Here is an 11141-nt window from a genome sequence, read left to right as displayed (position 1 = left end):
TTTTTTTTTTTCTGGGCTCTTTCACTTGACTCTGGTTTCTTATTACAATATTTTAGCTGCTGTGGCTTTGGGTTTACCAACCCCTGCTTGTCCATTTGTTTTATAGTCACCAAGTAAAGCTTGGAAAGATTATTGTAAAAATTATAATTTGTTCCTGCTCATTAGAAATGGCTGCAGAAGTTAGCAGTAAATGTCTTCTTTTCCAGCTTTTATTACAGAAGCCCAAAGGGCTGCAGTGCTTCAAGCTGCTCAGCATTAACCTATTCAGGTCCAGAAAGTATGACTTTGGCTGGGCTAGGCTGAGGACTGGTCATATAAGGTGGTTTCAGACAAGTAAGTGCTGCAGAAAAATTGCTTATAACAGCTGCATCTGAGTTTTTTTTTTCCAACTTTTTTTTTTTCTTTCAACTTTTTAAAGTATTGTCATAATTAATGGAGAATGCAAAGTAAATAGTTCTTCCAGGTTGCTGATCCATGCTCTGTTAATGATGTGCTTGATTCAGAACAGGACTTTATGCCATGGCAGCCACCAACTCCCAGTGCCACTGTACTGTTTGGTAATAAAGTCACTACCATCATTTTTCCTTCTGTGTTCACATGGACTAGTATATCACCTATGGTCCATAAGCCAGATGTCAAGCTTGGTTGCATATAGCTTGAGGAAACTGATAGCAAACATTAATATCTTGAGAAGGTCAAGCCGTTAGAATTATTTATGTATGAATTTAGACCACTGCCATGAATAATCCAGTGTATGTATAAACTAAAAATTGATGAAATAATCAAAATTCTTTTACTGAAGTAAATGAAAAGTCATCCCAAATGAATGTGAAGTATCAAAAATGTGTTAGACTTTTACAGCTTACTGGCAAGAAAAGCCCCTGCTGTTTGTGCCTGCTGTATGCTGCTCAAGTAAGGAATGAGCAGTGGAGTATACCCCACAAGATCTCTCAAATGCTTTTCTTTGAACAGTTATGTCTGAAGATAGCAGGAAGCTTTTTTTTTTATAGGGATTTAATCTTCAGGTGTGAATTACAGAAACAGAGGGTTTTTCACTTCATGTGAAACCTTTGGTTCAATCCTACAGATCAGGCAGTAGGCTTGATACTTACTAAAAACATCCTACTAAAAATAACTAGCACACAGCATTGAAAATCTGCATTAATTTTTTAAAAAATTATTTAGCTTTAAATTTTAAACTCAATTAATGAATTAAGTGAATTAAAACAATTTACCCCATACAATTTAGAAGCCGAGTTTTACACTTTAATAAAAGCATAAGAGCATAATAATAGAGTACAGACATAATATTCTCAAGCTTACTGTTACTTTAATCCATTAAGCCATATGTGTATTTTTCCTATTCAAAATATCTTAATTGTTTACTTACAAAGAAGGATGAAATACAGAGAGAAAACTTACTGTGTACCACCAACTGGACTGTGTACTTCAATCCTGAATACATCAAATGGTAAAATGAAATGCTGAAGGGGAAAACCTACACATTGTATTTACATGGGTTGTGAAAAGTTACAAAGCTTTTTTTATTCTCCTAGTTATACGAAAGAAACTGTGAATTAACTTGATGTCTGCTTGGAAGTATGAATTCAGAAACACAACATCTAACAAAGACCAAGAACCTTGGAATGCATTCCTTAGAGCTCCTTGGTCTGTACAAAAAGATGGCCTAAGATCTACAGTTTTAAAGGTAAATATTTATTTTTTTAAATCAGAAGATGCTAGGCAGCTAGGAGCTCTTTGATTATTGAAAATTCTACTAGGTAGCTTCATTAATTTGATTTGCTTGAAAAATGATACATTGATGTCCTGAACTGTCAGTTTTCTGATATGGACTGTTATTCAAACGAACAAACGTAATGAAACTGTTAATGAAAATGAGTTTGTACATCCACCTTCATTCAGCTGGCCATTACATTCATATTTCAGAGGTAGTTCTCCACTCCCAGCCCTTTTATTCTAGCACGTCTTCAGCAATATACTTCTTCAAAATATATTTTATTTAGTTTTATTTAGTCAAGCATACTGTACTCTGTCGACTGCAATTTGAATGGTACCCTGTAAGCACGTGTAGGAAGTCTTAACAGTTGACAAGGTGCAGGAGATCGTAGTGGTACTTTAGCAACAGTTGCATTATGCACAGTTATGGCTTACAACTTACTATAGTGACTGGAGAGGACATTGTTAACTCCAGTGTGACCCATACTTTAGTTTTTATGAGATTAGCAGTTGCTGTTCACTCACTAAAAGGCACCAAAGACAGCCTTGACACACCTGTCCATTGTTTTGCAAGCAGCACTGAATAAATGATGGTCTGATAAAATTTCCTTGCATCTTTCCCTGGCTTCTCTTCATATTTTCTATTTTTCAAAAGCTAATGCAGGAAATGTAATTAGAGTATATAATGATGGTTACAACAGCCCCAGAAACACGAGATTGATTCCCATGATGGCTGAAAAACACTCCATGCAGTATGTATAAACAGGCCCAATTTCAGAGTTCTAATTAACTTTATTAATGTTTAGTGCAGAAAGTAAGAAGGCAACTTAAACAAGGATATAAAAAGCACTGAAGCACTGAAACACTGGTTTCATAACTGACTCTTATTGAAAGACATGTTTTTCAGTGTTTTGTAAAGAAAAATAGAGTAATTTAGAAGAAAGATATTAGATACCTAATACACTCTAATAATAAGGAAGTTTTAAATAATGGAGCAAAGATACGAATAGTAGCTTCCTACTTGGTAACATAGGTAGCAATTTTTTATGATGTGCAATTAATAAATATGATAGCGAATATGTAACAATGTACAATGACAGTGCGATAAAAGAGATGCAATTATGTGCAAGCTTCCTATTGTGCCAGCAAATAAGACTTTATGGGCTACTGGAAAATGAGTTTGTGAAAAAACCAATTGTAGAAACCTTTTCCATTATATGTTCCTTTTGTAGAAACATATTAACTCACATGTGAAACGATAAAAAATGACATTGGTAAATAACTGCGGAGAAAGACCTTTTGCCCACCACAGATACAATTGCAAAACACTGCATTCACAGAAATTATATATATATATATTATCTTGATATAATCGGCATAACTAAGATTAAGAGGAGCAATATATTATTCACATATAAAGTATATAATCTGCATAGATTTTTCTGTTTACTGTCCATGGATTTCCATTTCATAAAAGCATATATGATTAAGTGAACTTTGGAGCTCTTCAATGAACTCAAACTGGAATATTCTGAAAAACTTAGGTGATACACATTTCCCATTACTATAATTGCAAATGTTGCTGTAATAACACCTTTTAGGTACTAATATCTCTTCAGAACAGAAATTGCAGTGGAAAACATAAGACTACTTTTCTTGCATTCCCTTATTCCCAGGCATGGTGATCTAACAATATTTATGAGATACACCTATTTTGAGAATTTCTCAAAACATATGGTCAGCAGTTTCTTGAATAAAATGATTGTGACTTGGAATAATGTATTATTTGTTTCTGCTGATATTTTTTTGTAGTCTCAGTAGATAAAGGCGTAACAAAAAAATCTTTTTAATGAGAAGAAAAACAACAGTCTGGTGCTGTGGAGTTTGGAAGCAGAGTATTAATACATAGAGAAGTTTGGAACTCAGAAGTACATAATGTCAATAATGGAAAATTAGTGTATCTTTTCAAGCTATCTATTATAGTTTGTTTTAAAGCTTTGATTTAATCCTTTATATTCTATAGTGCTCGCAGCCTTGCCAGGAGAGCTTCTACCTCTGGAATGGTTTCTCCCTTAGAAGGAGAGCCATTACGGTCTGTTTTCCTTTCTTTGTTGCCTTCTCCATTACAGGCTTCCTTTCTCCCAGCAGCCTTGTTCCATGCCATAGAACTTGTTTCCACATCATAAGTAACCTCTTTGGTGACCGGGCTTCTTGTCGAGTTTAAGCTGATATTGTGGTGTGAACATGAATTCTCTACTTGTGCTTTCTGGTTCTCTGTGAAAGATAAAACAAATAAATTTCATCTCAATATAAAATACTCAGTTTCAATATTCTGTAATTTAAAAACATCTCTTGTCAAGACAAAATTTCACATGCAGATGACGCATTAAAAAGATTAATGATGTTCAAAGAGTAAAGAACAATGAAGAAAAAAGTGGCAGGCCTGGTCTCCTGGAAGTGATACAGAATTTACACAACTTTATTGGATTAGCATCCATATTTCCCATAAAATCAAGAACAAAGAATGACAGGATCCTTCTTTCTCACTTGAGTCAAAGAGAAAACACTACTCAGCACTTCACAATGGCTTCCAAACTTTAATCTGGTTAATTAAATTTCCTACATATTTTTTAATTGATCAAATTTTGAAATATAAAAAAATCTATTTCCATAGTAAAAATTCTTATTTATTATTTAGACAGCTAAGCAATTTTAAGAATCTGCTACTGTTTGCTAAATACCATTGGTATTAACTGTCACAGGAAGCTGCCCTTGGTTCAGATTCAGCTTTGCTGGGCTGACGTGTTTTAACAGACAGATTTCCTCCCTGCACGCAGCCCTAGTATTCATGTAACAGCATCTGAAGAGTCCCTCTCATAGATCTCAAACTTTTTAAAAACAGGCATACTCAATATTCATGTAACCTTGAACAAGGCTTGAAAATGGCTTCAGCAAACTTGACATGACATTTAAAGTTTTTTTGGTTATTCTCTGAAAGATGTTCCATCATCCCAATAGTAATGACTTTGGAGCACAGGCAGTCACTCATGACAGTGTGTTTTATGTGTGAGCTGAAAATTCCTACCAAAAACAGCTTGTACATTAAAAGGCAGCTGCTGAAGATATTTACTGCACTGTCATTCCCTGACCAGAGGCTCCCAGTGATGGATGAGGATTTTACACACTTTCTTGGACAATCTCAGCAAATTTTACAGGCACAATCACCTTTTGGGAAGTGGAGGAAAATAAATGCCTTTCTATCATCTTCTAGAGCAGATAAATAATTCTTAATTAAATTTTGATAATAGCTGATTTTTTTCACTTAGCCAAAAAATTAAGTGAAACTAATAGAAAACTAATTTCTATTTTGTATTATGGAAAATAATTTGCCCCTGAAGATGCAGCAACATATATTTCAGATTTCCTGTATCACAGAAGGCCAAAGATTGGAGATGAACACATCTTCATAATTACACATAATAAACCCATCATATAAATTAAAATATCTCATTCTGCTTAAATGCTTACATTTATTGATTCTGATCACATATTTGCAAGCTGAGAAAAGCATGCCACCTATATCAGTACACAAAATTTAAGCTGCATTGTAGCTGTTTTTGATTAGATTGTGTTAAAGGGGTGTGGGAAAAACAAGCGTTTTGAAAATCAATACATTTTAAAGCAAAAGATAAAACGCCAGAATGAAAGATTAAGTGTAGATGTGTACTAACACTCAAGTTCCAACTACTTGGCAGTTTACTGGAATCCTTACCCCAAAATAGTCAAGCACAAGGATCAATTAAGTATGAAGAACTATATTCTGTAAAAGACGTAGTGAACACTAATGCACTGAGGCTTCAGTGTTTTCCCCACTTTCTCATACTATGACTTAAGTAACTTAGAAAAGCAAAAAGTCTAAGCAAGGAACTGCTTCAAGTCAACTGCTAAGAAACAGCAGATGTTGGAATTGATCTACAGTGTCATCCCACTTCGAAACTCCAATTTAGAATTACGGAATGATGTCTCTCATAACTTGCTACTTACAACCTGGAATTCTTGTATAAGTAACTGAGTAAAGCTGAGTATAATTTGTTGTGTGTGTTTTTTCTTTTTTTTTTTTTCTTCTTCTTTTTTTCCCCTTAAAACAGCAGCAATGGCATTGATAATCATGACTTTCTTGGCATATACTAGTGAACAGAGGGCTGGAGCACCTCCTCAATGAAGACAGGCTCAGGGAGCTGGGATTATTCAACCTGGAGAAGAGAAGGTTGTGAGGAGACCTCATTGCAGCCTTCCCGTATTTAAAGGGGCATTATAAAAAGGATGGGAATCAACTTTTTACAAGGGTAGATAATTACAGGACAAGGGGGAATGGTTTTAAGCTCAAGGAGGGAAGGTTTAGATTGGATGTCAAGGGGAAGTTCTTCACAGAGAGAGTGGTGAGGTGCTGGAACAGGCTAACCAGAGAGGTTGCGGATGCTCCATCCCTGGAGACATTCAAGGCCAGGTTGGATGGGGACCTGGGCAATCTGATCTAGTACCAGATCTGGAGGTTGGTGGCTCTGCCTGTAGCAGGGGAGTTGAAACTTCATGATCCTTGGGGTCACTTCCAACCCAAGCCATTCTATGATTCTATGAACAGAGTAAGACCAGAGACCTTCCCTTCCTGCAAAAACAGGGAACGGCATTAGGAAGTGCCTTAACAACCAGTCAATTTACGTAAGTGGTCCTCAGTTTGCTTGTTGTGCAGGGAAGAAGCCACAATTCCTTGAAACAATCACATAGTCATGTCCTTAATACATGGTGCTTAATTCTAGTGATTAACACACTTCCTAAGAAATTAGAACATCTTTGCTTCAGTCATTTACGTACGCTATCTGAATCCAGTTCTATTATCTTAAAGTTGCTTCAGATGCTTCCTACATCAGGTGGCACCTTGTATGTTCTTTAAATTAAGGAAGGTTTTCTATATGCCTAGGTGCGTGCTCAGTATTAGCAAATTTGTCTGCAGGCAATTACCAGCACAGTAAACTGGCTGTTACGAATCCTATTCAGAAACACTGAACTTTGCTGCTGGACCTGGTTCAGAAAGCACACGTACTTACTTGTAGTCCTAGATTTCACTTTGGTAAATATGTTCCCAAAGAACTATTCTTTTTATCAGAGTGAAGGATCACTGCCGTTTAAGTAAAAGTTTAAAACTAGTTAGATATTAGTAATAATAAAAGGAGAAACTCACACTAATTCCTTAGGAATAATTTCTACTTTGCCAATATTTTATTTTAATAAAGCAGTAATTAGTGTCAACCCCAAACTCTGCAACAACCTGTACTGCTTCACACACTGATTCAAAGCTTTCATGCTTTGGTGATTTGGTATCCCATCCACTCCGCAGTCTGTTTATAATCAGAAAAAGCCCCATGTCCAAATTAGCTGACAAATTGAGCACAAGAATCAATAATCATTACTATATTTCTATTAGAGACTGGAATGCTTTGAACCATCAGAGTAAGGAAGTTCTGGAATGCACATATAATAAAGAGAGAAAAAAAACACAAAACATGATCAGTTATGAGGAGCAATTTAATCTGTTCCTGAAATTTCACATGGCTGTCTGCAGTAGCAAGAAAATGGCTAAGGGACATTGCACCAAACTTTCAATATTTTCCTTTCTACAGCAAGGGAATCTACAGGAGATCCGTAAACCAGTCAGAATTAACAGGCTTTTTTAAAACTACTGTGAACCATTACACCATGGTCATTTATTAATGTAGTTTATGTTTTATCTGAAACCAAAACTACATGTAAAACTATATTTGGAAAGTCCATTTGAGACAATGTACAGAATAAAATAAATACATTTACACACTATATATCTTGTTTCAAATAAAATGTGAATTGAAAAGAATAATGTTAGAGGCAGTTAAAAGAAAACTACTCATGGAGAAACACATCTACATGAAGTCTTGTGAATAGAAAAGCTTACATTGGTGAAGATGCACTACTTGTCCACCTACTGTAGCAAGCTCTACCTTCATGAAGCAGCGAGAAAAAAAGAAACGAGATATTAAAAATCACTGATTAAAGACAGAAGTTATTAATTAGCTGTATACATTGGAATTAGTTATGGTCCATAAGACTGATGTTTCTAATATTTGGCCACTCTGAGAAATTAATAACCGTCACTCACATATGTCAATAATCACTGTGAAGGTGAAAATCAAAAGAACAAAAAACCGAAAAAAAACCCTGTGATTTCACAATTAAGGTTTCTAAAGACTAAAGTGAGAAAACATTCGCCCATACTATTTTTGACTTTACCACTTCTGAATGCTTTGAGACTCAAGTAAGATAGAGATCGCATTGTAAACTACTGAAGTCTAATTGTTCAGATCTTATCTTATTGTAGATCCTTGGCATCTTCAGACCTATTAAAATTCCGTTTTTCCAGATGTGAATTGCTTGAACACTGCTGTTAATCAAAGACATTTCAAAATTGTATTCACGTAACCTGGGGCCAAATAGCTACTGTCATCTAGAGATAAGTCTTCTAAAATTACTTTCATTAATGGCAATGTTCAGGAAGTATAGGAAGTTCTGCACAAATATGCGCAAGAACTTCTTCACAGTAAGGGTGACGGAGCACTGGAACAGGCTGCCCAGGGAGGCTGCAGAGTCTCCTTCTCTGGAGATATTCAAAACCTGCCTGGATGCTTACCTGTGCAACCTTCTAGGGAGCCAGCTTTGGCAGGGGGATTGGACTAGATGATCTCTAGAGGTCCCTTCCAACCCCTACAATTATGTGATTGTGATTGAAAATTGTGCTTAATAGCTTTCCCTAGTTTAAATTGTGTCCCAGCATAGAATAACTTATAATCTATTAAAGGCTACACACTTTATATTCAGAAAAAAAAAAAGAAATTGTGCAATAGTATGTGAACAAAAAAATCAGCAATGTGAGACTTGCCTGCTGTGAACCTGGGGAAACAAAATACGATCGGTTGGAGATTTTAAAATCCTGCCTAATGCTGTTATATATTACCTTTAATGGTGAACAAAAATGATTTCAAGAGACTTACTGAACTTGAGACACAGATTTTTCTAAAGCCGGTAATAAATATTTTAAATAAAAATGTACTTTGAAAAGCTTTATTTCATTGCATAGTCTCTCAATAAAAGTCTTGGTACTAAGGACATATTTAGTTTTTATGTAAATACTTGTACACTGATTGGAAAATAAAGCTGTAAATACAATAAAGAGAACGACATTACATGGCATTATAAGCCTGTATTACAGTCATACATCTCAATGTGGGGCATGATAAAATCGTAATATAGGCAAGAACGATTGCAGTTATAGTCTCATTACATCTTTTACCGAGTTAACAAGGAAAATTGCTCAAAGACTCAGTGCAGTATTTCTGATCTCTTTGGCTTGTGTTTTACATGCTATATTGTATTCTTGAAGCTATGTCTATGCTGATAGATTTTCTTCAGACAACACTTATACATCACCCTTATCACCAATGCAAATTATTTTTACATAATGAATCATGTCTTGCCTTTGCTAGTAAATATTCTAGGGTCATGCCCCCATGTCAAATGGTTTTGGCTTGGTAAAAGTAACAGCCCTCATCACTGGCTCCTCAGCGTGGTGTCATACTTTGACCTTGGTTCCCTGTCCCTGATGAATGAAACTGAAAGTCAGGGAAAAGGTACTGAATCGTGTTCACATTGTTCCCGTGTGGCTTCCCAGCACAACAGCAGAAAAAAACTCCAGTATTCAAAATTGTGATTTTGAACTTCCACATACCAAACTCTTGGCTTTTGTACTATCAGAAAGGGCAAAAAGAAAATTAATTCCTATTTTCTTCTCAAGTAGGTGTCATAATTTCATCTGGGATAGATTTTTCTTCATTGTCTGGTATGATGCTATGTTTTGGTCCAGGTGAACAATGTTGATAACACACTGATGTTTATAGCTGCTCCTAAGTATTGTACAGAATCAAGGTCATTCTTAGAGAAGGGCCCAAGCAGCTGGGAGAGAACAAAATTAAGATAGCTGACTTAAACTGACCAAAGGGACATTCCACACCATTTGGCCAAAGGGATATTTCACACCATCATGTGGAAGGAGTTTTGAAAGGGGTAGGAGTTCATTTGGCTCTTTTCTACTACTTTGGGGGGTTGGCTGGGCTTTGGTCCCGGGTTGGTGAGCAACTGGTTGTGCATCACCTGTTATAAATATTTATACAGACATAACTATTATCCTTTACTGATTTTTCTATCTTAGTATATAGTTTTATCTCAACCCACAAATTCTGCTTTTTTTTTTTTTTTTTTTTTTTTTCCTGATTCTCTCCCCCATTCCACTAGGAATGTGGGGGGAGTAAGGAAACAACTACCACCTGCTGGGTAAACCACAGCAGGAGGAAATGGGGGGTCTTATTTCCTGCACTGGCCCTCAATCCCTATTACATCTTAAGGTACTGCACATATGTGAGCCTTGATTTTTGTTAGGCACACTTATTTCCTTAAAATCATTCATACAGCCCGAAGTTAGTGCTCTGAAATCCATTCCTTGACACTGGTGTTAGAACGTCACAACACCTAATTCTCTTTCTTAAAAACCTGCTTTACCTTCCAGAAGCAAAATTTAGATGTAATAGGAAGGACTGCAATAGCTAGAAGGCTCATGCCTATTACACAACATGACTCATAAAAAATGTTCTATCATCTCCTTGCTGGATAGTGTAATGAAAAATACTTAAAATACATTTTATTGCCATTTTTTATTAGTTTCCTATTTTTTTCAACAATTTCTGTGACTGGCAAGGGTAAGATGGAAGAAAATCCCCAAAACATTAAAAGAGTGCTGTGTGTTTGCCATGACTTATTTCATCTAAACCCTGCAGCACTAACCCTAGCACCTAAAGAAGTGTTAGCTGTACTTAAACGATCTTTGATAAGAAATTTGTTAGACCATAATATTTCATGCTAAATGTTCACAACTTGACTTAATCCAAAGCAGAAAAGAATTGATAAGGCACAGAAGAGTGTTACTGAGCCTTCAAAGATTAAATAAAAATAAAAACGTACATTTAATTGATGTAGCTGTTCTAGTGTTTTATTAAAATGTGTGAATTGCAAGGAATAAACATTAATCAATATTTCAGTTTAGATGAGGTTCACTAAGTTTTCAGAAACACTGAATATAATTTTTGTGTTCATTTCCAAGGCGAGAAGAGAGTATGTCAGAACTAAGTGAGACTAGGATAGAGGATTTATAGAAACTAAATTTCAGTGCAAATCAATTATAAACTCTGAGCAAATTAATTTGGGAAGAAATGAACTGTGCTGAACCAGCTCCTTTTACCTGTTCCTAAAGCAAAGCCTTTCCAAAC

General features: G+C 35.6%; 1 protein-coding gene across 3 annotated transcripts in view; it reads right to left on the bottom strand.

Moving 5' to 3' along the window:
- Positions 1-1240: 1240 nt before the first annotated feature.
- Positions 1241-11141, bottom strand: part of DIAPH3 (diaphanous related formin 3) — a 233416-nt gene continuing 223515 nt past the window's right edge. For all 3 annotated transcript variants that reach the window (XM_090131181.1, XM_090131192.1, XM_090131188.1), the window contains one exon: positions 1241-4011. In XM_090131181.1, coding sequence (XP_089987307.1) covers positions 3755-4011 — 257 coding nt within the window. In that variant the 3' untranslated portion in view covers positions 1241-3754. The remainder of the gene's footprint in view (positions 4012-11141) is intronic.

Source organism: Phasianus colchicus, chromosome 1 (assembly GCF_987193195.1).
Source record: "Phasianus colchicus chromosome 1, bPhaCol1.hap1.1, whole genome shotgun sequence".
Taxonomy (NCBI): domain Eukaryota; kingdom Metazoa; phylum Chordata; class Aves; order Galliformes; family Phasianidae; genus Phasianus; species Phasianus colchicus.
This window is presented reverse-complemented; position numbering and strand designations above follow the sequence as displayed.